The sequence below is a fragment of the Agelaius phoeniceus genome, chromosome 16 (assembly GCF_051311805.1).
Source record: "Agelaius phoeniceus isolate bAgePho1 chromosome 16, bAgePho1.hap1, whole genome shotgun sequence".
NCBI classification, from domain to species: Eukaryota; Metazoa; Chordata; class Aves; order Passeriformes; family Icteridae; genus Agelaius; species Agelaius phoeniceus.
In genome coordinates this window covers 15922689-15949153 of record NC_135280.1, presented here as the reverse complement: position 1 = coordinate 15949153, position 26465 = coordinate 15922689, and the positions used below count along the sequence as shown (strand labels likewise).

The 26465-nt window shown below is 56.0% G+C and overlaps 1 protein-coding gene across 9 annotated transcripts in view; it reads right to left on the bottom strand.

Annotated features, from left to right (window-relative positions):
* The window catches only part of LOC129127391 (ankyrin repeat and fibronectin type-III domain-containing protein 1-like), a 237778-nt gene that overhangs the window by 20056 nt on the left and 191257 nt on the right, over positions 1 to 26465 (bottom strand). For 6 of the 9 annotated variants that reach the window (XM_077186713.1, XM_077186711.1, XM_077186710.1 and 3 more), the window contains one exon: positions 20865 to 20993. The exons of the other annotated variants lie outside the window; for them this stretch is intronic. In XM_077186713.1, coding sequence (XP_077042828.1) covers positions 20865 to 20993 — 129 coding nt within the window. The remainder of the gene's footprint in view (positions 1 to 20864; positions 20994 to 26465) is intronic. 9 annotated transcript variants of the gene reach the window in all.

Sequence of the window (26465 nt, the reverse complement as noted above, 5' to 3'; positions counted from 1 at the left end):
GGCCAGGCTGGATGGGGCTTGGAGCAGCCTGGGACAGTGGAAGGTGTCCCTGCCATGGCAGGGGTGGGATGAGATAAATGATCTTTAAGGTCCCTTCCAACCCAGAGGAGTCCATGATTCCAAGACGTGGCTGGTGGGGGCCAGGGTGGCCATCCCAGAGCCCCCTCAGCACCAGGGGCCTGGCTGGGAACAGCTCCTGTGCCAGCAGTGCTGTGCTGGGGCAGTGCCCTCCCAGCCACACCCCGAGGCTCCGGGTGCCCCCAGGCTGGCTGTGGGAAGGAAAAGCTCCCGGAGCCTGCCCAGGGTGGCAGTGAGAGGGCAGGCTCCAGGCACAGCAGCTGCCATGAGCTCACTCTGCACTGCAGCCCCTGGGGTCAGTGTGGGTGGCTGTCACTGCAGGGACCTGCTCCCACCATTCCCTGATGCAGCAAACAAGGAAGCAGCAGGGCTGTGTGCATGAGAAAAAGGGAGCCTGGAGGACAGGGGATGAAAGGTGCTGATGGCTTTCTAAGGACAAGGCTTGGTATTGGGAGCAGAAGAGGGATTGGGCCCTAGCAGAGTTTGCTGAAGCCTCACAGCTATGTGGATGTTAGTAGTGTGTTAGCACAAGATGCCAGGGATACTCTCCTGAACCATGCTCCAGTTCAGTCCAGAGGGGTATCCAAGGATGGAACAGGAGCAGCCTAAAACCCAGGTATCAGGGGGACACAACCCAGTGCAGCCAAGCTCACCCCAACAGGGAGCTCACAGCAAGAGGTGACCACCACCAAGCACGGGCAGCAGGGCAAGGGTGCAAATCTGCCCCACTCAGGTGAGACCCCACCTGCAGAGCTGCCTCCAGATCTGGGCCCCCAGCATAGAAAAGTGAGTCCAGAGGAGGCCACAGAGATGCTTCAAAGACTGGAGCTCCTCTGCTCTGGAGCCAGGCTGGGAGAGCTGGGGGTGCTCACCTGGAGAGGAGAAGGCTCCAGGGACACCTCAGAGCCCCTTGCAGGGCCTAAAGGGGCTCCAGAAGAGCTGGAGAGGGACTGGGGACAAGGCATGGAGGGACAGGACACAGGGAATGGCTCCCACTGCCAGAGGGCAGGGCTGGATGGGATATTGGGAATTAGGAATTGTTCCCTGGGAGGGTGGGCAGGCCCTGGCACAGGGTGCCCAGAGCAGCTGGGGCTGCCCCTGGATCCTTGGAATTGTGCAAGGCCAGGCTGGGCAGGGCTTGGAGCACCCTGGGATAGTGGGAGGTGTCCCTGGACATCACAGGGGGTGGAATTGGATGGTCTTTAAGGTTCCTTCCAACCTGAGCTGTCCTATGGCTGTATGATCCTATGAGATCAAGTGGCAAAATCAACATACAGGTGTTTCCTGAGAGAAAAATTTGAGTGTGAGAGGTCTCTCCATACCTGAGCACACTTGGTCTGACCCATGTCCAGGGCTGTGCTCACCCCTGTGCAGCAAGAATTCACAACTATGGCCATGGACACTTGGACACCAACACTCTACAGCAGAGAGCAACACTCAGAGTAGCTCCCCCACAGCCATGGGGACAACAACAAGAAGTGCCATGTCCAGCATGAAGAGGAGCTGCTGATGTGTTTGCATTTTCCACTCTTTTTGCCCAAGCATAAGTAATTTTTCATGACTGGCAAAATAGAGGCTGGATTAAAAATGGAACATGAGTAGGGGAGCCCTTCCAAGGAGTGGGATTTCATAACCCACCAAAAAGCACGCTCAGAACTAGGACCAAATGCCATGATCAGCATCCCTGCAAGGCAGAAGGGCTCATGGAGCAGCAGGCACAGCAGTTACCCACCCTGGGCTGTGCAGACCACCAAGGCATTTAGGTGCTGTGTGGTGACCTGGCCATACAGACATGGAGCAAAACACTCCTGCTCTACAGAAACATCTGTGTGCCTAGAAAATGCACGTGCCTACTGAAACCTGGGTCCGGGGAAAGGCACCAAAGCAGACTTTGTTTGTTTGTTTGTTTGTGTTTCCTCCAGCTTTTTTCTTTTCTCCCCACTTGGCAAACCTGCTGGGTTTTGTTTTGAGTGGAGCTGAAGCGAGCATGCCTCTTTTGTTTAGCAATAACAACTAACTTATATAGATGCTCTCCTGCCAAGACATTTTTGTTGGAGCTCCAGAAACCCAGTGCTGTTAGACCCCAATGCCTGGAGGAGCTCAGCGTGGTGTCAGGCCCCTGGGTCAGTGCAGAACTTCCCGAGCAGCAATGGCAGCACATCGTCCCTGCTGTCCCCATGCCAGGCACACACGGTGTGTCTGTGCTGCCCGAGGAGCTCATGGCCCGTGGCAGCAGAGAACACCCCGTGGACACACTGCCCACCCTGGCACAGCACGGCTCTGCAGGGGAAAGACTCCCAGCAGCTCGGTACCCAAATGAAAGGCGCATCCTGGGTGACATCTGCAATATCCAGCAGTGCTCAGCGCCCTGCACCTCTCCAGGAGATGAAGAGCAGCATTCCCCCTTGGAGCACTCCTCCTGTGCCATCCAGGCTACTCCCCAAATCAGCAGGGTTTTTGCATCCTTTGGGGAGCACTTGCACTGGGAACACATGGCAAGGACCCCCCCTCACTCCCCGGGCCCAGTTCTCACTCAACTGTGGCAGAAGGCACTCACACAGGCTGGACACATGAGATCCCACAGCACAGGGCTGGGGGTCAGCAGTGTCCTCCTGAGCACAGCCATGTCCCCTGGCACAGCACAAAAAAGCCTGCCCAAATGTCTCATCCCTACTTAAATTACAGGCTGAATTTGGGAAAGACAGAGACTTCAGGACTCCAAGAGAAGTCTGGAGCCAACCAAGTAGATCACTTGCTGACAGTGTCCCATAAAACACCCCACTGCTGCAGGCCCAGCAGTGCCTTTGGGGAGGAAGGGAGCAGAGACGCTTGAGCAAACTCTGCTGCAACACAATAATGTTGCTGCTTCTTGCTTTTCTTTATTTTTTTCATTAGACCTCCTGATCACTGCTTAAAAGTGAGACCAGAAGGATCTTGTGGTTCAATTGCCACGAAAATGTAGCCCAAATCAGACCTTCACTTGCAGTGTCCCTGTGACATCTGCCATCAGGCAGGGCTGCCATCACAAAGTGCCACTGTCCTGGCCGTGCCATGCAGGGCACCCTGCTGCACACACACCTCACACAGCACTGCCAGGGCGCGAGGCACCTCTCCTGGGGACTGTGCTGAGGGGCATGGCACAATGACTGCCCTGCCTCACCAGCCAAGGCAGGTGATGCTGCCAACACAAGCAACCCATAAGCAACACCTTGGGCTGCAATGAACGGGGCACTAGCGGGCACAGCCTGGCTCCAGACACCCCAAACCATCCCTTGAGGGAGGAAATTCAACATTTCAGAGGCTCACACAGTCTCCATCCACAGATCTGGGTCAGGAAGGAGATGCTGGAAGCTTCTATGCCTAGCCCAGCTCTGCTGATTTTACTGTTTTCACAAGGATTTACCCCACAGAGCTGCTGCACGTCCTGCCCAGAGGTTTCTACCTAGAAAATCCACAGAAAATCCACTTTTCTGCTTCTGGGCTACCAAACTTTTGTGGGGATGGAGCTGAGTGGTCTGTGCATTACAGATTGAGGGCATCTCTGACCAGAACGGTTCGGGAGCTGCTGCTCGGGACGCAGCATCCCCGTGTGACCCGCACGTGTCCCTGGGGCACCTCCCGTGCCAAACGGCGCCGGTCCCTCCCCACCGGCACCGGCACCGGCACCGGCACCGGCACCGGCACCGGCACCGGCACCGGGCACGGCTCGGCCCCGGGCTCCGTCTCCCGGGCTGGGCAAGCCCTTCTCGCTGCCTCGCCACAAAGCCAGCCTTTAATTGCAGCTTGACATTAAGTATCTGAGCAAGGAAGTCTTGGGTAAATGTTCTTGCTATGGGAACACACAGTGCTGAGTCTCTTTAATTACATTGTTTTTGTTTGGCTTTTTTTATTAGTTGTGCTGCGGCTTCCCCTCCCTGACAGGCCAGCGAGGCTCACGCTAAATATGGCCGGGTTTAAAGTCCGCCGTGAAACCCGAACCGCGGCACCAGACTGGCTGGACGCGGTGCAAGCCAGGGTTACGCGGGACACGCATTCCAGCCGCCGGCTCCGGCCGCGCTCCCCCCGCCCTGCTCACACATCGCAGCCTCTCCGAGAACAACCACCACGCTCCGAAACAACTCCACATCTTCCTCTTCCTTGCCCTGTGAAATCCCCCTGTGAACAGCCCAGCCCTGGGCCCCAGGCTGCCCCATTTCTGTCGTGCTCATCACTTCCACACTGCATGTGCCCACATCTCCACGGTACCCGTCGAACCCGTCTCCATCCCATCTGTCACCTCCTGTGCTCTCCCCATCCCAAACCGCCCTGCCCCACACCTGCTCAGCCCACCTCCAGGCTGCCCCTCAGGGCCAAAGAGCCTTCTTCCCACTGGCCACACTGCTTTCATCTTCTTCTGCCCTCCTTGTTATTTTAAAGGCATTCCAGAGGATGCTGTCAGGCTTGGATGTGGTTTGGTTGGGTTGTTTGTTTTCGTACTGGAGGTTTTATGATCGCATTGGGAACAAGCCCTAATTGAGCTGCAATTCGAATTGCAGTCCGTGGGTATTTGTTTCATTTTTGGAAGGGCTCAAATGGCTGTGCAGCTTAGGCTGGAGAATGCATTTGGTTTTAACTGGAACCTGATGGAGACAGGACAGAGCAGGACAAGCTGCCCCGAGTCATGATCAAAGTTCCTGGGGAAGCCCAGTGTGGTCAGCCTGGTGCCAGGTACCCACAACACAACAGTCAGTGCTGGTTGTGATCACAGCCCTGTGACCACCCAAAAACCCTGGCACTGTCAGGGAGGAGGCAGACAGAGCCAGAACTCTGGTGCCAAGAGCCAAGCACACAGCCCTGGGGCCTGGCTTGGTGGGAGCTTGCAGCCACCCTGCAAATCCCTGTCCCCTGCAAACCCCTGTCCCCTGAAAACCCCTGTCCCCTGAAAACCCCTGTCTGCTGACAGCCTGTGTTCTACAAATATCTGTGCCTAGCAAATCCCTGCACTCTGTAAATCCCTGTTCCCTGCAAACCTCTGCAGGGGTTTGTGACTTGTGCTCACCTAAGAAAGGAATCCCAGCACCCCAGAGGGAGCTCAGCACCTCAGGGGGAGCTCAGCACCACTGCTGGCTGGTCCTTGCTGAGTCAGGAGCTGCTCCAGACCAGGGCAGCTCACAGGGAACAGGCAGCAAGAAGGGGCAGTACCTAAAGGTCAGTGCCCAGACTGCCCTTCATGGGAACTGCGTGGTGTCACCTTCCACTGACCGTGTCCCACACCCACTGCCACAACCAGGGTTCAGCCCCACACCCAAATGCCTGATGCTTCCAGCACCAGCAACCAGCCAGACCTTTGCAGGTATGGATGGGCAGACAGAGGGGACAGAGAGCACCTGCTCTGCTCCACTCCCATCCTGCCAGGATCTCAGAAGCCCAGATGCTGGAGCAGGTCAGCAGAGCTCTAGGAGACACCTCTAAGCCACTAACACCACCCTGGTTAAATCCGACTTCCACATGGGGAAGCAGATGAGCCATGGGGACTCGCTGCCCCTCTGTCAGGAGGAAACCCTACCCCAGCCTGGCCTGCCAGGAATGAGCAACACTCCTGCCACAGCTGCATGTTTGCAAACCCTGCTCCAGGGATCAAATGCAGGAGCTGAGTCATACGACAACTGAAATCAAAGATCACTGAAGGCAAAAGAAGGGAGAAAAAGTATCCCTGAGGGTTCTCAGTGGCCCAGTTTGGATCCAACAAGAGCAGGAGGTAAATGCTCAGCATGGAGATGCCCAGGGAACAGCTGGCATGCTGGGAAGAGTGAGAAGGGATGTAAGGTCACACTCACCCAAGCCTGGTCCTGTCCCCTTCCTTGGGTGCTGACACACACTTCTGGGGAGGGAACAGGGCAGGGGCTGGCAGAGCCCATGGGGCCAGAGGCTGTTCCAATGGGAGAAGGAAGGGGGCTGGGATGGCAGTGTCCCAGCTGCTTTGAGGGCTGCTGCCATGTACCTGCACCCCACCAAAGAGCCCAGGACTTTCCAGGAGCCAGGAAGAAGCACTCACCTGTCTGTGCCCAAGATTGCTTGAGCTTGGGCCAGAGGATGTCATGTGTTTTGTCATGGCCTCACCCCAGGGTAATGTTCCAGTGTCTCCTCACTCCCCTGACACCACCAGGGCTCTACGCCCGAGTCTGGTTCCTCTGCCTCACTGTGCCTTCCCTGGCATGGTGGGGTCCACACGCAGACCCCCACGATAGTTTGAAGGGTGGGTCAGCTCCTGGTTCTGCTGGAACAGGGCTCCAGGGAGCCCCATCCCCACTGCCTCGCCCTCGGGCTGAGGCTGGCCTGGCACGGGGGCACAGCTCCACGTGCTGGGGGCTGAGACCTGCAGGCTCATCACAGCAGTGGGAGGCAATCCATGTGCACCCAGAGCTGCAGAGAGCCAAATCCTTTAACCTCCTGCGCCACCTGGTGCCACCGGGAAGGACGTGCCACCAGGATGCACCTCCCGGCGGGAACCACATCCTCTCCAGAACCATCAAATGGTAGAAAAATGGCCCAAGAAGGTCTTCTGGAGGTCCCCTGAGCTCAATTCCCCATGCCTATGGCTGGGCTTCATCCTCAGCCACCTACATCCCACCTGTACTTCCCAGTCCTCCAGTCCATACTGGGATGTTCCTTCTGGTGGAAAGCCACCTCCATTCCATTGTCCCACCCAAGACATCCAGGGAGATGGGACCAGCATTCTGACTGAAACCAGGCTGAAGACTTCCAGAGCTGCACCCAAAGGGGTTACAAAAGGGAGCCCACAGCCACTGATCTCAGTGGGGAGGAGGAGACATCGGCCAAGCGACAATGGAAGAGCAGACAAACGCACACACCCAGCTCCAGAGCTGCTCCCAGCTGGTAAATGTTACTGGAGTCAGAAAGGCGCTTCCCACTGCAAGGCACACAGCAGGAGCCAGCCAGCAGTGCTGGGCACTGCCCACAGACTGTCCCTGGCACAGCTGCCAACAACAGCCACCCCCACTGGGCTCTCCCAGACCAGCCTGTCCCAGCCTGGCAAACCCCTTGCCTGGCACAGCTTCATGCCAGGATTTGCTCCCAGCTTGCTCCAGATCAGCTCCCTGCCCAGCACCCACCGGGACCTTCTCTGACCACCCCACCACCTTGCCCTGGGGCTGGTCTCATGCCAGCACCACCCAACTCATGAGCAACACTGCCACCCAATTACAGCAGCATCTCCATGGAGTCAGAGTCCAAAGACTGCAGCCCAAGAAGAGAAGCCAGTTTTTTCCACCATTTTGCTATAAAACATCCTGCAAGTGCCTGAGCACTCTTGTAACTGCACTAACCAGGGGCAATAACCACCAGCAGGAGCTCCTGCCAGCTGGGGCTTGCCTGCTCCTTCATCAGAACCAGAGCTTTCCCAGCTCATGTGTCATTCCTCCCTCTGCAGAAAGCTCTGAGGTACCATCAAGTAGAGAAACCCCAGCTGAAGATAACGGAGTCTGTGGAGGAATTTCCAAAGCCCTCAGGACAGCAATTAGGAAAAGTTTCCACTCAAATATAAAAGAGCAACTATGAAGACCATAGGGATCACCAGGTCAAACCTCCAGCTACCAGGACCTGCTCAGCCTGGACTTGATGGCCTTGAAGGTCCTTCCCAGTTCTGGGATTCTGTCCCTCCATGCACGGATGTGATGCTGCTGAGCTCACCCTTGGGGCAGGCAGGTCTACAAACACCTCTTCCCAGGTGTGGCACGACAGGAGCATTTCCTCAGCTTCTCCTCCCCTCACCTGGCACAGCCCAAGTTGGCCTGAGCTCTGCTGAGGGTGAGAGGCAGGTGATACCCACAGCCAGTGCCACACATGGGAAATGGGGACAAAAACAATCTTGTCTTGGTAAACTGCTTTTGAGTTCATTGGAAATGGCTCCTTCAGCCACCACCCCTGACTGGACTCATCCGGACAAGGAGGTGTCCCTAGAGAAAGGGACAGGGGGACACAGAGTGGCCAGAGTCCCTTTGCAAATGGGGACACCAGCAGCTGGCCCCTGAAAACCTCCTCAGGCATGCCCAGCCACGCTTTCCAGTGGCTAATCATTTGACCAAATCCACGTTGACTTCCAGCAGGAATGCATCATCCCTGCCAAATTTCAAGTCTCTTTTTCAAAGAGTGGAGACACCCGAAGCCCTCAAACAAAGAGACAGCAGGGAAAAAAAAAAAAAAAAAAAAAAAAAAAAAGATAAATTGGCAAAGCTACCATTTTCCCCCAACCTTCTGCTGAAAATTGGGAAAAATAGAGGAAACAAAAAGGAGAAAGTTCAGCCTGAGGCAGAAAAACATGGAATAATCCAGCCCAAACAGTTAAAGCCTGGCAAAGGTAAGAGAAACAAACTTCCACTGGGAAGTTCTGTACAGCCCTTCCAAGGGTAAGCTGTGGTGCCCTCCTCATCCCTCCAGGCAGCTCGCAGGGATGACTTCCCTGCAGCTCTAAAGAGCAAGGGTGGCAGGGGCCAATGGCTGCAGGTGGCCCTGGAGATGAGAGGTGGCAGGGGGCAAGAGAAGACAGCACCTCCAAGATCTCCCAAAGCCCCTGAGACATCCCTGCTCACACAGTTACACCAAGCAGGACCTTTGAGCCACACACAGCCAGCTTGGGCCCCTCCACAACCAAGAGGCAGGGAAACATCTCCAGAGCTGGTGGCCTCAACACATAGTGGGTGCTGCTGCCTCCTTCCTCTCCCTCTTCATCCCCTGAGCAGTGAGGTGAGGGGTGGGGATACCCTCATGCTCCTCAGACACCCAGCTCTCCCCACCATGCTCCTCACCCTGCTTTTCACATGAGCTGCAAGAGCTTTCTCAGGAGCAGGATGCTCACAGATCTGGAAAACCCCACTGTGCCCTGCCACATGCTGCCTTAGGATGCCACAGCTTGTCCTGTGTTCACACGGGTGGTTCACACTGCAATCACACCTTCCCATCACTGATCCAACAAGTCCTCAGCCCTGAGGGCCTCCCTGGCTCCACTACCCCAATTTTTCTGTGGTCAGAATGCAGACATGGGAGGTAGCAAGAGTAATCTCCAGGTAAAGTGTAGGATGTCACGAGGAGGGGGATTTAACTCTCTCACAGACCATCTGGGTGACCCTGAGAGGCCACTAAAGCCCTGGTGCTCTGATGGGGTGCCCACCATCCCCTGGGACCAAGGAGAGCAAAAGTTACGGCAGCACAGTCCCAGTGTAACATGGGAACAGCTCCATCTGTCTGCTGCTGGTCCTGCCTGGGCACCAAGAATTACAGAATCCTGGAGTAGCCAGAGCTGGAAGGGACCCACAAAGGTCCCAAGTCCAATCCCTGGCCCTGCACAGACACCCCAACAATCCCACCCTGTGCACTCCTGAGATCATTGTCCAAAGGGTCCTGGAGCTCTGGCAGCCTCAGGGCTGTGCCCGTTCCCTGGGGAGCCTGGGCAGTGCCAGCACCCTCGGGGGCAAAGAACCTTTTTGAGAGATCCAGCCTGACCCTGCCCTGGCACAGCTCCTGCTGTTCCATGGGCCTGTCCCTGGTCACAGGGGAGAGTGACCCAGGAGAGAGCAGAGATTGAAGCTGCCCCTGTGCTTCAGAAGGATGAGGTGATGGTGCTGGTGCACGAGGAAGGCAGCCTTGGGTCCCTGTGCAGTGCAGGATCCTGATCCTGACCTCCCTGCATCATCAGGAAAGAAAATGGCCAAAGAGATTTCGAGTTCATGTGAAGTTCACCCGAGTTGAGCTGTGCTCCATAAGCAAAACTTTCCTGCCTGACACAGCCTTCCAGAGCTCATGACCGGGGCAGAGCAGGGCCAGGACTGCGCTGGGAGGATGGGATCGCTTGGCAGGATCCTTCTTCCACTTGCAAAGGAATCAGGCAGGATTCCACCGGGAGTTCCACCTCCTGGAGCTCCAGGAGTGTGCTCACTGCTGAGGTTCCTCAGACCCCAGCTGGACAGCAGCAGTGCACCACGCACAGACAGGGAGAGCAGGAGCACTGACTAAATAACACAGCAGCTTACCTATGTCCAGAAGCAGCCTTCTTGCTGCCCAGGGTTTGGCCCAGTGCTTTGCAGGATTTCAGGGCACAGGAAACCCTGTCCAGGTCCCCTGTGGGCACAGCAGGACTTGGCTCTGGAGCCCAGCTTGGGCAGGGAGGATGGAGCAGGAGGATGTGGCACAGGCAGGGACAAGCACATGGCAGAACCTGACAGCAAACCCTTCGCCAGTCTCACTTGCCAAGGAGATCCAGGGGCAGAGCGGCCCCACCTGGGACCACAACCCAGCCCAGCCTCAGGAAGTGCCTCTGCCCTTGGGGCTGGCCCCTGGCATGGTCAGCAGGGACTGATCCCCCAGGAGCCTCTGATGGATCACTCACTCCTTCAGGACTTGTATCCTCTGACACAGGCCAGGCCTGCAGACTCCAGCACACAGGAGGAGTGAGCACCCTACAACTCCAGGGCCTGGCACACAGTGACATCTGCAAACCCAAAAGAATTTGGGTTAAGATTATACCTGCCTGGATCTCCCCAGATTACCTCTGCTCCTATCACTGCCTCTGACCACAGTCACTGCCTCCTCCTCCCCAGTGAAGATGCTCAGGAATCAGAACACTGGGGATGAAAAAAAGATACTTTTTTTAGAACGTGCTCCCTGGGCAAAAGTTTCAGCCTCTCTGGACACTGCTTCCAGTACAGAAACCTTGACCTTGGTGCTCTTAGCTACAGTGCCAGCAGAAGCTGATGTACAAAGCCTACCAGGAAAACCTGACCTGCCAGCCTGGAGCTCAGAGCAAGCCCACAAGTCAGCCATGGGTCTGGGGCATGCCAGCCCGAGACTGCAGATGCCAGGAGTCCTAGAACAGCAGCAGCTCCTTCACCAGCAGCTCTCATAGAATCAGAGGTTCCTGGAATGGTTTGGGTTGGAAAGACCTGAAAGATCACCTTGTTCCAGTCCCTCTCTATGGGCAGGAATACCAAAGTGCCTGAAAAAGGAGGGCAACATTGCCATGCACCTTTTAAAGAGTGAGAAGCTGGGGGACAAGGAGGGCCAGCTCCTGTCCTCAGCTGCTCAGTGGGCCAGGAGAAGCCACAGGTACCACAGGCACCCCAGTCCTCTCTGCAGGGGGTGAAGCTCAGGAGTTCTGCTAAGTTCTGGGTTCTGACCTTAAACCTGGAGTCTGGGGGTAGAGAGGAGAGGCAAGACCAGGGGAGGAGGTGAGTAACCATGGTGCCAGGTGATCCTGCAGTCCCTGCTCTCTCAGGGGCCTCAACAACCCCACACTGGGAAACCTGCAGGGTTTGTATGGAGACCACAGCTCAACAAGCCAGAGTCCCCCCCAAGGTGATGGTGGCTCCTTTTGGGGCGGTGGGCCTGAACCCATCCTGACAACACCAAGAAGAGATGTTCCTCACAGCTCTGCTCACCTCAGCAGCTGTTCTGCAGCCATGCTTAACAAACCCTATGTAATGTCATATGTTCATTTTTCAAAGCTCATAAAATCCATTTTTTTACTGCAAATCAAGAATGCAACACAAGAAAAATGTAGACTTGTTGGAGAGATTCCAGAGGAGGCCATGAAGATGCTTCAAGGGGTGAAGCCCCTCTGCCCTGGAGACAGACTGAGAAAGCTGGGAGTGTTCAGCCTGGAGAAGACTCCTGGGAGACCTCAGAGCCCCTTCCAGTGCCTAAAGGGAGCCTGCAGAAAGGCTGCAGAGGCAATTTTTGGAAGGGGGAATGGCTTTAGGCTGAAGGAGGGCAAATTTACATTGGGTATTGGAAAGAATTTCTTCCCTGCAATGGAGGTGAGGCCCTGGCACAGGATGTCCAGAGAAGCTGTGGCTGCCCCTGGATCCCTGGAAGTGCCCAAGGTCAGGTTGGACAGGGCTTGGAGCAGCTTGGAATAGTGGAAGGTGTCCCTGCCCATGGCAGGGGGTTGGAATGAAGTGATCATGAAGGTCCCTTCCAACTCAAACCATTCCATGATTCTGTGCTTGAAAGCTAAGGAGAGCTCAGACCTCTCCAGGGCAGGGGTAGGCAAAACAAAGCCCACTCCATGATTCTGTGACTGTATGAAACCATTAGCAAGAACCCTGCCCTGACCGCTGGCAAGAGATTTGTCTCCTGGTTACTGCCTGATGAGCCCTGGCAGGCCCTGTTGGGACACTTCTTGGATGGAAACCAGACTCTGAACAGACCTGGAGGTGGCTCTGGTGAACCTCTGCACTGTGGGCAGGGTGAAGAACACAGGCAAGTTCTCAGGGTGACATGGGAAGCTGCTGCCCAGCATCCAGTTCTACCTTGGACAAAGCCAGGCATGATCCTTGCCTTTTCCTGGCCTGAAATCTATCAGATCTGCACTATCTGGCACTGCCTACATGGAAAATTCTTCTCCACACTGCCCAGCAGTTCCTTGTGGCAGAAGATCATCCCTGTCTGACCTTCCCTGTTACCAGAAAAATAAAGGCAACAAAGGCAAAATGAGACAGGGAGAAGAATGTCCCTGGGGAGGAAACTGCTGGGGTAGATGGATGAATAGTTAAATTTTCAGGAGAAAGGGAGGAAATGTGGAAGTCAGGAGTGGAAAGGAACATAACTTCCCTCTTTGACCTCCACCAGGCATAAGGCTCAGCAGATGTGGAGGCCACTTGGGCTCACAACTTCCCCAAAAAGCTTCCAGCCCACACAGGAAAGGTGGGTATGAGGGATGGGGAAGAGTTAGTGTGCAGTAAGACTCCATCAAAGGTGGAAAGAGGCCCCAGCACATCCAAGGACATGGTCCTCCTTGTCCCAATGTCCTGGGCTGACTCCTCCCTCCCATTTGGCCTCCCCACAGAGCACTGCCCATCCTGCCAGCATCCAAGCGAGTAGATCCAATATCAACCTGGCACTGTGAGAAACTCTCCAGGAAGATAAACAGGAGGTGTCTGGAGCCCTGGCAGGCAGAATTGTCTCTGCCAGAGGAAACTATCTAAGAGCAGAAGAAACCTGCCCAATAGTGACTGCCACTGCTCAAGGGACAAGGAAGGATTAAAAGTACTGGAATACCTTGGAAGTGCCAGCTGTCAGGATTATCTGGCTATGTCCACGCTTCTGTGTTTCCTGACCCAATGTCTCCAGAAGCATCAGCAGCAGGACCAGTGATCCCTTCTGCTCCCAGGGATGGAGGGAGCCTGGCATTCCAAAACTGGAGTGTGCTGCTGCTCTTGCTGGAGTTGCTCAAGACATGCAACTCCTCCACACTGCCCTTCCCCAAGTCCAAAGTGGCTCATGGAGAAGGAGGTTCATGGCTGGAGATCTGAACACCTGACCAGTAGTAGAAAACCAGGACTATTATGGATATTCCCATTAAAAGAAGCATACTGAGATACTTTTGTGTGCTGGATAAGGGGACTGGGAGAGCAACAACCTTCCAAATCCAGTGCACTGGCACAATTAGTAATGAATAAGGGGGAATGATTTCACACCAAAAGGTTTATGCTGGATATTGGGAAGGGATTGTTCCCTGTGAGGGTGGGCAGGCCCTGGCACAGGGTGCCCAGAGCAGCTGGGGCTGCCCCTGGATCCCTGGCAGTGCCCAAGGCCAGGCTGGGCAGGGCTTGGAGCAGCCTGGGACAGTGGGAGGTGTCCCTGCCATGGCAGGAGTGGAATGAGATGGGCTTTAAGGTCCCTTCCAACCCAAACCATTCTGGGATTCCATGGGAATACCAGGTGGTGTGGAAAGGCTTGAGTAGCACTGAGATTTAGATACCCATGAGGCTTCCCTTTCATACCAAGGATTGTGACATCTCTGCAATTTCCCCAGTATATCCATGGGGCTTGGGTTGCCTGCTGTGGAAATCCACTGGCACCTTCCAGGCAGAGGCATGCTCATGTAGAAGAACCAGTGGAGATCCTTCAGGATGAAAAGCATGCTCCACTCTTCAGCAGGGACCAAGGCACCCATCCTGCTTTGCAATCCTGGCCATGGGAAATTGCAGAGGGATGATGACAATAAAAGAAAACAAATCAGGCAGTTGGGCTATTTCAGAGAAATTAAAGTGTGCTGTGGGTAATGGACTGAGAAATAATCTTATTGGAGGTATCAGCTACCAGCAGAGGGAAGTGGCCAGAGCACCAAATCAGCACAATATTTTATATTTGTCTCTTAAATGTTAATTGTTGCCTGTGCTCTCAGAGAGGAAGGGATGTGGCTGAGGGCTCTGGTCCCAGACAGGGAGAACCTGGACATCAGTCTTCCCTGAACATTTTCCTTCTGCTGCTTCCCCAGAGGACTCAATTTCTCCCACAGCAGTGACATGAGAAACAAATGGAGAAGAGCGTGCTGGACCTGCTGGAGCCTGCAGCAGCACAGAGAGGCTCCAGGCCTTGCTCTGCTCCCAACCTCTCCAGCCTCATCATAATCACAAGCTGAGCTGCCTATCCTGACAAGAGGAGGAAAACTGGGCTCCCAGAGGCTTGTGGCACCAGGAGGGGAGGCACAAGATCTCTCCTTTCCCACCTGCACCGTAGGTCAGGATGCTCCCAGTTCCCTGCTGGCAGCATGAAGCAGCAGGAGCAGAGCTGCAGGGACCTGGCTCCTCTGCCAAAGCTGCCTCGGGGCTAAGGAGTGGCTGCAGCACCATGCCAGTCCCACCAGGACCACCAGTTGCCCTCCAGCCTCTGCCTGCCTGCAGGCAACTCAGAAAATAAGGATAAAATGTGATCTTTCTGAAGTAAATTATTCCTTTGCAATGCTCTCCTGAGGGTAATCTGACTTTCAGGGATGTTGGGAGGGCTTACTCCTCCCCGCCCCATCAGCATGTCCCTCATAGTCACTGTTAAATCATTGTCCCTGGGGAAGGGGATGTGATCCCCTGCTCCCCCGTGCATCCCGAGGCACTGGCCATGGCCATTCTCAGGCTGCCAGGGACACAACCAAGCTCTTGAACCACATTGTAACACGTGCAGCTCAACACCAGGAACTCTGGGGCTCCCCAGCTGGCATCCACCCCACTGCCAGAGAGGTGAGGTGAGGATGGCACACCAGAACAGCCAGCAGAGCCCCTGCACCTCGAGTGTCTCTGCAGACAGAGCCCTCCTTGTTCGCTGGGGCTGCAGCTTCTCTTGACCACATCCATTGCCTCTAAAGCAACTTTGCAGGGTCCTGCTGATGGCAATGTCCATCTGTCCATCTGCCACACAGGGGAAGCTGGTGCTGCACGGAGCCCCGGGTGAGGGGCTCCGGCCCCCAGGAGCCCGGACACCCCGGCAGAGCCCGGCACGGTGTGGCAGTCCAGCTCCCACCCGGCTAATTCAATAAGTCACAGATACCATGACTTCATAAGGCACAGAGGCTCCACAGCTATTAGGGGAATTGGGAGCGGGGGGAGGAGGAGCTGAAATGGAGAAGGGATGGAGACGGGGAGGGTGGAGAGGGGGAAGCTAAGACAAGCAGCAGAACAAAACATCCCATAAATCATGAGGAGCTGCTGAAATACCAGAACAAATGACCCCATAGCTTGGCCATTGTTCCCGAGCGAGGGCTTAAAGCGCTCCCAGTTGAGACAAAGCGCCTCGCGTTTGGTTTCAGCACCGCCGGCCGCTCGGACCTGGACTGCGGGCTGTGTGTCACCTCGGGGCTGTGCTGGGGGCTGTGTGTCACCTCGGGGCTGTGTGTCACCTCACCCCTGGCTGGCACCCTGGGATGGGGGTGGTGATGCTCTCCAAGGTTGGCTCCCCACAGGAAGCGCTGCCAACGTGGTGCCGGCACCTCAGCCTGCCCAAAGCATCTCCTTGCTCCCACAGCTCCCAGGCTCTCGCATTCCTTCCCTTCCACTGCTCAGGGCCTCATTTCCCTTGTTTTCCCTTACTCAGGTGAAGAGCTTCCTGGTCTGGGAAGAGAAAGAGCTCCAAGACTTTCCTGGAGTGAGACAGCTTGAGTAGGGCTGTGAAACCTGGAGGAGCTCTGAGCCCACCATCTTCATGGTGCTGCTACTCTTTGCCTCCCAAAAAGTTGATGACAACTCACTTTGAGCTGGCTGACTTGGCAAAGGGACAAATGTCACACAGAGAGTCCTGGGGACAGCCTCAGATGACTGTGGACAGCTGTGGGAACAGCACTAGGCTCTCAGGGAGCTGTGCAATAGCAGCAGTCCCATGCACTGGATCAGGAACAGTGGGATGGATCAGTTGGCAGCTCAGCACTTCCTCCAAGCCCTGCAGCTCCACCAGAACCACGGCACGTGGTGCCAGGAGGAAAGGACCCTGTGGATAGGGATAGATCACCTGTGCTGCCCACAGCAGCGACAGCACCAATGCTGGAGGCACTTCCACAGGAGGGATTCCATACCCAGCCATCCAGGGAGAACCTCCACACCAGCCGAGACCACTCAGAGGGGAAATATTACACTTTAAATAACTTCCATGAAAACAGTTCCCTTAAAAAACTTTACAACCAAACCCAAAACACAAGGCTGAGTGCAGCAGCAATCATGTGCCACTTCCACCAACCAGATGGTGCCAGTGAGGTTCCCATGTCTGGTAGCTCCAGCTCACTTGGCACCTTCCACCCGGGCCTGTGTGGTCTGCAGGGTGGCTGCTGGGCAGGCAGCTCCCTGAGCATCCCAGCTTTTGGCAGTGAGGAGCCAAGGGTCAGGCAGGAGCATGAGCTGCAGGCAGAGCTGAGCCCAGGCTGAGCCTGTCACAGGAACTGAGACGCTGCTGCCAGCACAGCTCAGCCACGGGGTGGGCAGCCAAGGAGCAGAACGAGATAAGGGCACGGGCCGGGGGGGGAGGCAGGAATGCTGCATTTTTCCTGGCACCATGGGAATAGGCTATTCCAACCACAGATCACAGGGAGCCTGTCTGACAGGGAAAATGCCAGGAGCCCGGAGAGAAAAAGCAGTGAGTAAGCAATGAAGAAGAAAACAGAGGGAAATCAGCATGAACAAGTGGTGAGTATGGGGGGAAAGCAAACCCAGGAACAAAAAGAAGGAAAACCAGAGCTAGAGCTAAAAAGGAAGGGACAAAAGAATTTCAGAAGGACAAACCTGCAGGGCTGAAAGTCCCAATGAGCAATGGAACTGAGAGGATGCAAGAGGGAACAGAGGCTCCCAGCTCTGCTCACACAAGAGCAAACCAGGGATCGCAGCCCTTCCATTGGACTAAGCCTCACTTAAGAGGGAAGATAAATGTGGGGCATTTCTCAGGTAACAGGCACTGGAGAAGGCCTCTGCTCGCTCTAAGTGGGGAGAACAGGGATTGCTGGAGTTTTGACACTGCTGTAGGACATTGTGAGGACTCCATGGGAATCATCAGCTTTCATCTTTGCCCCTCCAGCAGAATGTGGTGGGCTTCAAGTCAAGAGTGCTTTAGGAGTTAGATTAGGACCAGAGATCACAGAAAGCAGAGCTTTAATAAACAAAATCCCAAATACTTCCTTGCCTAAGTTACTTTTGCCTCATTTGGAGTATAAGCTGCCTTGGTGACCCAGCGCACACCATCCAGCAAAGAGGAGAAGGGAATCAGCAAACCTGGGCAAAACCAGACATGTGCAGCCCCCAGGTTTCTCCCAAAGACTGGGAAAGCTCCTCTCCAGCACCTCTGAGCAGCAGGACACCAGCACAGGGAGCCATGGGCTGAGGTGATCCAGCACATTCACAGGCCCGAACACTGGGGACTTTGTGGCTCTGGCTTTAAAAAAAATACCCTAAAAAGGGCCTAATAATGAAGTATTTATTTCAGCAAACAACATATGAATGAAAGAAGTGTTTTCTCAATACTTCACTTTTTCTCTGCCTTCTCTCCCTTCCCCCCAGCAATTTTGTTTTTAATAAGTGGAACTAACAGGGCTTCGCTCGCTGCTGGCCGGGCTGGGAGCAGGGCCTGGTGCAGCACAGGAACACGAGGGCCTGGTGCAGCACAGGAACACGTGCCATGGGAATAGAGCTGCCTTGTGCTGGGGCAGCACGGCCACCAGCTGTCCCCTGAGCCAGGGACATGGGCTCTGATGGACACACACACTGTGGGACCTGCCTTGGGAGCATCCCTGGGCTGGGCAGCAGCACAGGACATCCAGCCCCTCGCTTGTTGTGGCAGCAAGGAACTGCTCCTCCTGGCCCTGGGCTCCTGGCACTGGGGAAGGGCCAAGGGGAGGTGAAGGCATCTGTGTCCTGTCCTACCTGGCTGTGCTCAGAGCAGGAACACAGTGTGAGGCTCCATGCAGCTCCTTCACTTCTACCTCAGCTCCATCCACCCCTGCTTGAGCATCTGAATAACTGGGAACACTGGAAAACTGGCTCAGCTTGCTCAGTGTGGGGATGGGTTGCACTGACAATGCTTTGGTGGGAATTTCAAGCAGAAAACTCTAATCCCTGTCCCAGACTGACACCCAGCTTTTCAAAGCAAAGAGCACAGATGATGTCATGCTTTTCTACCTCCTCCTTGGCAACAGGCAACAGCAGGTTGAGAAGCTGTCCTTTGCCTTCAAGCCTTGAGGTAAGGATGGGCAGGATTCTCAGAAGCTGCTGATTTGGGAAAACATGGTCCATTGCTCTTCCATGCCACTCCTACCCATGTGGGATGAGCTGAACACATCACACACAGGGTGGGTGTTCACCTCTGTGCAGAGGCAGGTGAAAGGATGCAGTGGGAACCCTGGGTTGTAAATACAGACAGATTTGATGGGGGTAGGTATTTGCTCTGAAAGACAAGTTAGGCATCTGTAGATTTGCCAGAATATGAGCCAAGTTTCCCAGCCAGAGCACTGAAGAGCAGCCTCACCTGCAGCCCAGGATGGTTTGGAGTGACTAACTGAGGGTGCTGACCCTGCTGTCATGAGCAGAGATCCCTGGTGCTGTACAGGAAACACAGAGAAAAGCTCTTTCAGACCAAGGAAAAGGCCAGGAGATCCCTTAGAAGATCACAGCTGCAGAGAAGGCTGGGAAAATCTCTGAATGCCTCGCTGAGGCCCTGTGCCTGTGAGATGGATGGGAGCAGGCAGTGGGCAGGGTCCTCAGCCCACTGCCACCCCTCATCACTGTGCCCCTCTGGAGTGATCCCTCCTCTGTACCCTGCCAGCCCCTGAGCTCCAGCAGCCTGAGCCACCCCATCCTGGCTGCCCTGGTGGTGTCTGATCCAGCCCAAGGTATCTCCAAGCCATGGATAAAACCCCAGTACAGGGTGGGAGTCCTGCCTGGCTGTGCCTGTGTCCCTGCAGGATGGGGACATCAGGGCTGTGTCCCTCAGCTCAGTGCCCCAAGCTGCAGCAGGAGGGCCCACAGCAAATCCAAGGCAAAGGCAGCCCCTCCTCAGGCAGAGCTCCTTTCCAGGCTGCTCCACAGAATCCTCCAAAGGAGCATCGTCTGCCACTGCTGCGAGTCCTCACTGCACAAGGTGCTGTGCCAAATGCAAGACAGATGGTTTCCCCCAGGAAAACGCTATGGAGTGGGGGAAATGTACCACAAATATCCCCCAACAGGGCTAAACTGGGACCTGGGGGCTTCAAAGACACATTTAGAGAGGAAAGAGATTTGCTGGCTTCTCATGCTCCTTTGTTATGAATAAAGACAAACGCTGATTATTTTTAATGAGCTCTCTCTTGTTTCCCTATTTGCTACATTACAAATTCACATATTTGTCTCTTTGGGAGATTGAGAGTAATTGCAGACCAGGTTTCCTCATGACATCCTCTTAGCAAAGGGAAGAAAGTTGTGTAAGTGGAGAGGAAAGCAGTCTGTCCCCAAATATCCTGAATTCTTTGGTTCATTAATATCTGATGAGCTTTGATGCTCAAGGAACCTCAGATAAAGGAAGCCTTTGAGGAGGGTTCCACAGCCTCACACTGAAGTGTTAGAACACACAATAAATGCCAGAAAGATCTCCAAAAAAAGCAGGGAAATTGAAAACCAAATTCGACATTCTTGCAATTTCTAAGCACTTTTTCTTTTTCTTTTTTTTTTTTTTTTTGAAGTTTTTCCCTCCTTTATCCATCTAAGGAAGCAGAAAGCAATGCAATTTCCAGCTCTTTTAAATATCCTTAGCAGGTCACCTCTAACGTTGGGATGGCTGGCTGTGATCTGCTTCCAAGGCTTGCATCAGAGCTCAGACCCCGGGATGAATGGGGACTGCTCGAGGGGGGACAGCTCCGAGACCTGGGCTCACCCAGGGCCCCAGGCAGTGCAGCAGCGGGAGGGAGGGAGCCCTGCACCCCTGGGACAGCCCGGGACCCTCCCACTGCTCCGGGCATGGGGACAGAGGGCAGCCCCCAAAGGGTCCCTGCGGGTCCCAGAGCTCCCCCAGCACTGAGGCTGCCCCGCTGTGCTGGGAGCTCCAGCTGAGCCAGGAGAGGAGCACGGGGAGCCCAGGATGCTGCTCCAGCAGCTCCAGCCCCTGTGCGTCCTTGTTCCTGCCCCTGGGGAAGGGAAGGGAAGGGAAGGGAAGGGAAGGGAAGGGAAGGGAAGGGAAGGGAAGGGAAGGGAAGGGAAGGGAAGGGAAGGGAAGGGAAGGGAAGGGAAGGGAAGGGAAGGGAAGGGAAGGGGGCAGTGGTGGGTGTTGCCAGAGGCTGCGTGTTGTGTGCCCCAGCTCAGCAGACACTCCCTCTACCCACATGAGCCCTGACAGACCCTCAGCTGGGGGTTGGTTCTCGTTTGACACCTTGGGGGAGCCTCTGCAGCAGGTGCAGGGGTCTGGGGGGTCGTTGTCCGTGGGACATCGCTTTGACCATGGCAGCAGTGGGAAAAGGGGACAGGAGGGCGACTGGAGAGGCAGAAGCTTTGTCCCCAGTCCTGTCCTGCAACTCTTACCATTCAATGCTCAGAGACCTGGGCCGGAAGGCAGACAGCTCGGCCGAGCCATACTCAGCTTTCCTTCTCTTCTCCTGCTTCTGCTTCACCGACAAGCGGTGGGCAAACCTAGCGAGGCTGCTCTCCGACCTAGGGAGGGGAGAGGAAAGGCGTTAATGGCCCTGCAGCCCTGGCCCAGGGCACACCCGGGGCACAGCCACAGGTGCTCAGTACTGGAAGGAGGGGGCTCCCAGGGTGGGCACTGGCACCAGCCCTGGGGGTGGAAGTGGAGGAGCAGCAGCACGTTTGTATTGCTCAGCAGGCCAGGACCAGCACAGGTCGGCGTTAGCCAAACTGGAGCTGCAGCCTGGCAGGCTGAGAGAGCCAGGTCCTGCTCCCTGTGCAGCAAAATCACCTCCCCAGGCTGTGCATTCCTCCCCAAACTCCAACAGGTGACAGGCAGCACTGGAGAAACAGCCAGGGACACGTCAGTGGAGAGAACCAAAGCAGACTGAATCAAAGGTCACACACTTAAGAGAAACCCTGGAGAAACCCTGGAGCCCCTGTGGCCTCCCAAGCACCAGAACAGCTTCCCTGAGGAGGGCTGACATGGAAATCAGCCCACATCAGAGAGGTTTTGGAGACAGAAACAGAAATGTGTGGGAGCAAATGGATTCAACTGAAGGACCTGTCTGTGCTGACAAAGCCCCTTCCCAGCAGGTGGGCGTCACTGCCAGCCCCTGGCACCTGGGAAAGGCACATCCACAGGCTCTGGGACCTGCTGCACATTCCAGCCCATCCCAGCCCTGTGCAGGGAGAGCTGCTGGCCCAGGGCACACCTGCCCTGTGTCCAAGCCCATGGCACACGGGCTCACAGGCTGACAGGTTGGGGAGGCACCTGCCCCACAGAGACCGTCAGCCCTCTGCCTCCCTCTGGCACACGGAGCCCCCAGAGCCCCCTCGTGCCAAGGGTGGCACCCCCAGAGCCCCCCATGCTGAGCCTGTCCCTGCTGCCAGCACAGGAGCAAGGCAGGACAAGCCTGGGGAGCTGGGACACCCAGACATGGGCACATCACCAGGCATGGGGGCTGAGTGCCAGCCCTGCCACACACACTGTCACAGCCACTGCCTCCTGTCCTTCCGTGTGCCAGCACAACCTGCTCCCAGTGCTCAGCCAGCCTGGGCTGGGCACGGAAGGGGACAGGAGGCATTTGACAGAGGTCCCAGGGGATGAAGGACAGAGCTGGGGGAGCTTTGAACCTGCACACATTGCTAAAGCCAATCCTCTCCTCTCCTCTCCTCTCCTCTCCTCTCCTCTCCTCTCCTCTCCTCTCCTCTCCTCTCCTCTCCTCTCCTCTCCTCTCCTCTCCTCTCCTCCCCTCCTCTAAGCACACAAAATACCTCCAAAGAAAGAGAAAAAGAGAAGCTGTTTCTCAGAACTGAGAGCTCCCTGCCTTTCCTCACAGTAATTAGGCCAGTCCTGACCAGCTAACAGTTTTTTCCCTGATACATTTTAAACACAGACATCTTCAATTCATTAACTGGTTATTGATTTATTTTTCAGCTTATGAATTGCTGTTGCTGGGGCTGGTGTGGAGACAGCTTTCTGGAGAGGGCTCTTGTCTCTCCAGTCCCCGCCAGCAAAGAGCTGTTCAGACCTTCCAGGGCAATTCTTTACATTCTTGAGAAAAAATCCTACTTTGATGTAAATGATGAGGTTTGCCTTAAAAGAAACCCAACAAGAAACCCAAACCCTAACTTCCCCCACTCCCAGCCGGAAAAAAAGGCAATGAAGAGGAGTGATCCTGGTGCCCACAGAGCAGAGCCTGGCACCAGCACCATCCCCACCACCTCACTCTCCTTTCATCTGGTGTCAGAGCCCAGCTGGAATGGAGAAGATCCCATTTAGGGAGGGGTGAGAAGTGGGCATTGACAGCCAAGGCTCTGCAGCAGCCCCAGGCATGGTGTGGACACCAGGATGAGCAAGGCTGGCCCATGGGAACAGGTGCTGCTGGCTCCCTACAGCACCTCCTCAGTGGCATTTGGCTGTTCCTCACCCTTCCCACCTGCCCACGAGGAGCTCCTGCCACCCTGCAGGGATGATGAGGGCTCCAGCCCCAGCTGAAAGAATGCTGGGGGTGTTCATCTCCTGACATCTGGGGACTGCCTGCAGAATCCTGCCCTGTCTGCTGTGCTGACCCCACCTCCACCACACTCCCTGCACCATGACAGCCATCCCTCCCAACCTGCAGGGATGAGGGGCTGCGAAAGCCTTGGTGCCCTGCACAGATGCAGGAAGGCAGGAGCCCCTGCCAGAAGTGCCTCTGTGGTGCTGGTACATGGCCCTTGCAGTGACCACCACGGGGACAATCACACACCCAGGAGCTTTACCTGGATGTATCCACCTGCCCAAGCATGGCAGGAGCAGCCACTTCATCCTTCAGATTGGATAAAACCAACAGCATCTGTCAAGAAGAGCTGGTGGGTGAAAACAGGGCAATGTGCCCCATGTCATCAGGGTTATGGATGAAGGAAAGTTACCTGGGGGCAAGGTGGGCTGGTGGGGCTGGAGAAACCACCTGGGTGCTCAGGAACATGTGGCCTTGCTGTGAGTCCCCAGTCATGGCATCAAGGGGAAGGCACAGGGACACGGGGATGGATGCTCTCTAGCCCAGGGCAGGTGTTGCCCAGATCTGCCTGAGGCAGGACAGACAAGCCAGTCCAGGTATGAGTCAGAAGCTGACCAAGAACCTTGGGGTGCTGATTTCACCCCCAGACCTGCCGGCCACCACCTCCAGCTGCTACAGGCCAGGTAAAGGAATGGCTGTGACAGCTCTGACAGCCCAACACCACCGCCCTGAGAGCTGTCAGCAACTCATCCAGCCATGAACCAGCCTCCCTCACCTCCGCCAGACCCCAAAGCTTCAGCAGAAGCATCACTAATTAGAAGCCAGGAGCACATTACAGATCATCTGGCGATTTATACAGAGCTGCTTTACATAAACCGTGCTGCAGAAGGGGAATGAATCATACCTGCTCTGCCAGGGCCCTGCTGGTGGGTCAGCTCCCAGCTCCTGTGCTGAGCTGCCCCGGTCCCCTGGGCTCAGAGTGCTCCCAGGATGGTGTGCCCAGGGCTGGGATGCTCCCACAGCTCTGGGTACTGTGCGGGGGCAGTGGGGGTGAGCCCCCAGCACAGGGAGGGGGATGCTGTGGAGACCACAGCGTTACTTCCCAAGTGCTTTCCAAACATCAATAGATGTCCCTGTCCCTTAAGAAGGATCAGCATTAGGGATGTTAAGGCAGAAGCAGGGAAACTGAGGCACGGAGAGGGCAACAGGTGAGACAGACTCCCTGTGGCTCTCAGCATCCTTCCACTTGTGCTTATCTGACAGGCAAGATCTGGATGCCTTCCCCCATCAGGACCACACACTCAGCCCCACAAGTGCTGGTCTGGCAAACAGGCAGCCCCAGGTGCCACTGTCATCCTGAGCCAGCTTCATGCCAGCCACAGCCGATGGGGACAAGGCCAGTCCTGCCACTGCACTGCACTGCTCCAGGTCCATCCAGGCTCATCTGCCCAGCCCTCCCTCAGAGGCAGCATCTCTGCAGCAGCTCAGCACTGGAGCAGCAGGGCTGGTACTCAGGGCTGGCACACTGGACACAGCTGGCACCTGCCAAGGCAGTCCCCACACACCAAGGGGACACGTGGGAAAAGCCATCAATCGGAACGTCAACCGCAGCACCGGGAAGAATTGTCTCCTGACAACCAGAGAAGGTTGTTCAGCTACTGTGCTGTATCATAAATCACACCTCTGTGACTTTGCCATCTGTCAGCCAGATTACACGTGTTCAGAGTCCCATGTCAGCATTTAAGTCAAAACACGGCATCTTTTTCCAGAAATAATTATCAGTGCTGAAGGCTCTTGCAGCAATGTCCATCCTCAGCCCTTCTCTCCAAAGCTCTGGACAGAGGAGAGCTGGTGTTCCCAGAAGGGCAGGACAGCCACTGTGGCACAGCCTGGTGTGACATGTGCCCCCTAAGCCCACTGCTTCAGGCACAGGGAGGGGCAGGGTCTGGCATGGCAAACTCCCTCCTGGCACCAGCCATGGCACTCAGCACCCTGAACAGAGCAGGCAGGGACAGGTAGAGGCAGAGGCTGCTGCTAAAGGGAGACAGGGACAGTGCTGTCCCCAGCCTGCTGTGTGCCGAGAACCTGGGAGTGTCCAACCAGGATGAGCAGAGTACCCAGAGCAGCACCTGGACACCAGCCTGGCCAAGGGGGAAGGGTCCAGCTAAGCACAGGGTACAGCTCCCGCTGCCCCGTGCGCTGTGTGACACAGCTCGTACCCATCCCTTCACCCCACAGGTTTTCTGGGAGTCCAACCCCACAGGAGTGACTGCCAAAGCCCCCAGCCTGCCAAGGCAGTGGGGAAGGCAGGCAGGGCACAGACATGGAGGGCTGGCAGCCTGTCCCCATCCTGCCTGTGGCTCCAGCAGCTTGCTGAGCTGGCCCCAGACACGGCACCCAGCACACAAATCCCTCAGCTGCCCTGGGATGAGGACAAGGGGCTGAAGCGCCGTCCTCCGCCCCCTCGCTAGCCAGGCAGGCGGATGAGCAGTGACATTTCTCAAAGCTCACTACAGAAATACACAGGCACTGGATCCATCCTCCAGCTTCACCCGCCACACACAGGCATGGATCCGGCCGGGGGTTCGCAGTCACCACCACATTCCCCACACCACAACTGGGAAGTGATGACAAGCACAATCCTGATCCCTGGGCTCTGCATCCCTCCCTCCCCTGTGGAGATCCGCTAAAGCCTTTTGGCAGTTTGCAGCCACCGGGATGAGCGTGTACCCGCAGGAGCCCGGGTGCCTCAGCAGGCACCCTGCAGCACTCTGCCATGGCCGGAGGGCATGGACACCAGGGGCCATGCAGGGACACCAGGGACCATGCAGGCACAACTGCACCGAGCCACAGGTGAGGGATGGCTGAGGTCACAAGAGAGCTGGCCCTGGCACCGGCACAGGATGACCAGCACCAGCAACACCTGTGCCCCACCAACACACCCAGCCAAAGCCCTCACCACCACATGCATAGCAGCCATCCATCCCACAAGATAGCACATCCAGGCAGGAAAACCTCCCACTTGTTGCACACTCCTTAGCCTGAGACTCAGGAACCAGCACGTGCCTGTGGCCCTGAACTAACCCAGATGTGGGCAGGCAGCTCCCAGCCTCTTCCACCAGCACAGGCAACAGTCCCAGGACGAGCCATGGGCTGCCGGCAGCCCAGGCAAACAAGCAGCGTTTCAGCTGGTCCTCCCTCCTTGGGGAGCAGCCCCTGCACAAACAGCTTTGAGCCAGGCTCGCCCCCAGCAGCATCCTGGCTGCAGCCGGGCTGGGGAAGGCAGCTGTGCCCGGGGCGAGCAGTGCTGGGAGCACAGAGCCCTGCACTCCCTGCGCTGCGGGGCTTGGCTGCTGTCAGCAGCTTATTTGCACAGGTACAGTCAGGATAAAGTAAAAGGAAAATAACCAAAGCTGGAAAGGTTCTTCCCAAGCAGGGAGCAGTCTTTTGGGAGAGAGAGGGTTTGGCAGCCCTCACGGCCACGAGCACGCAG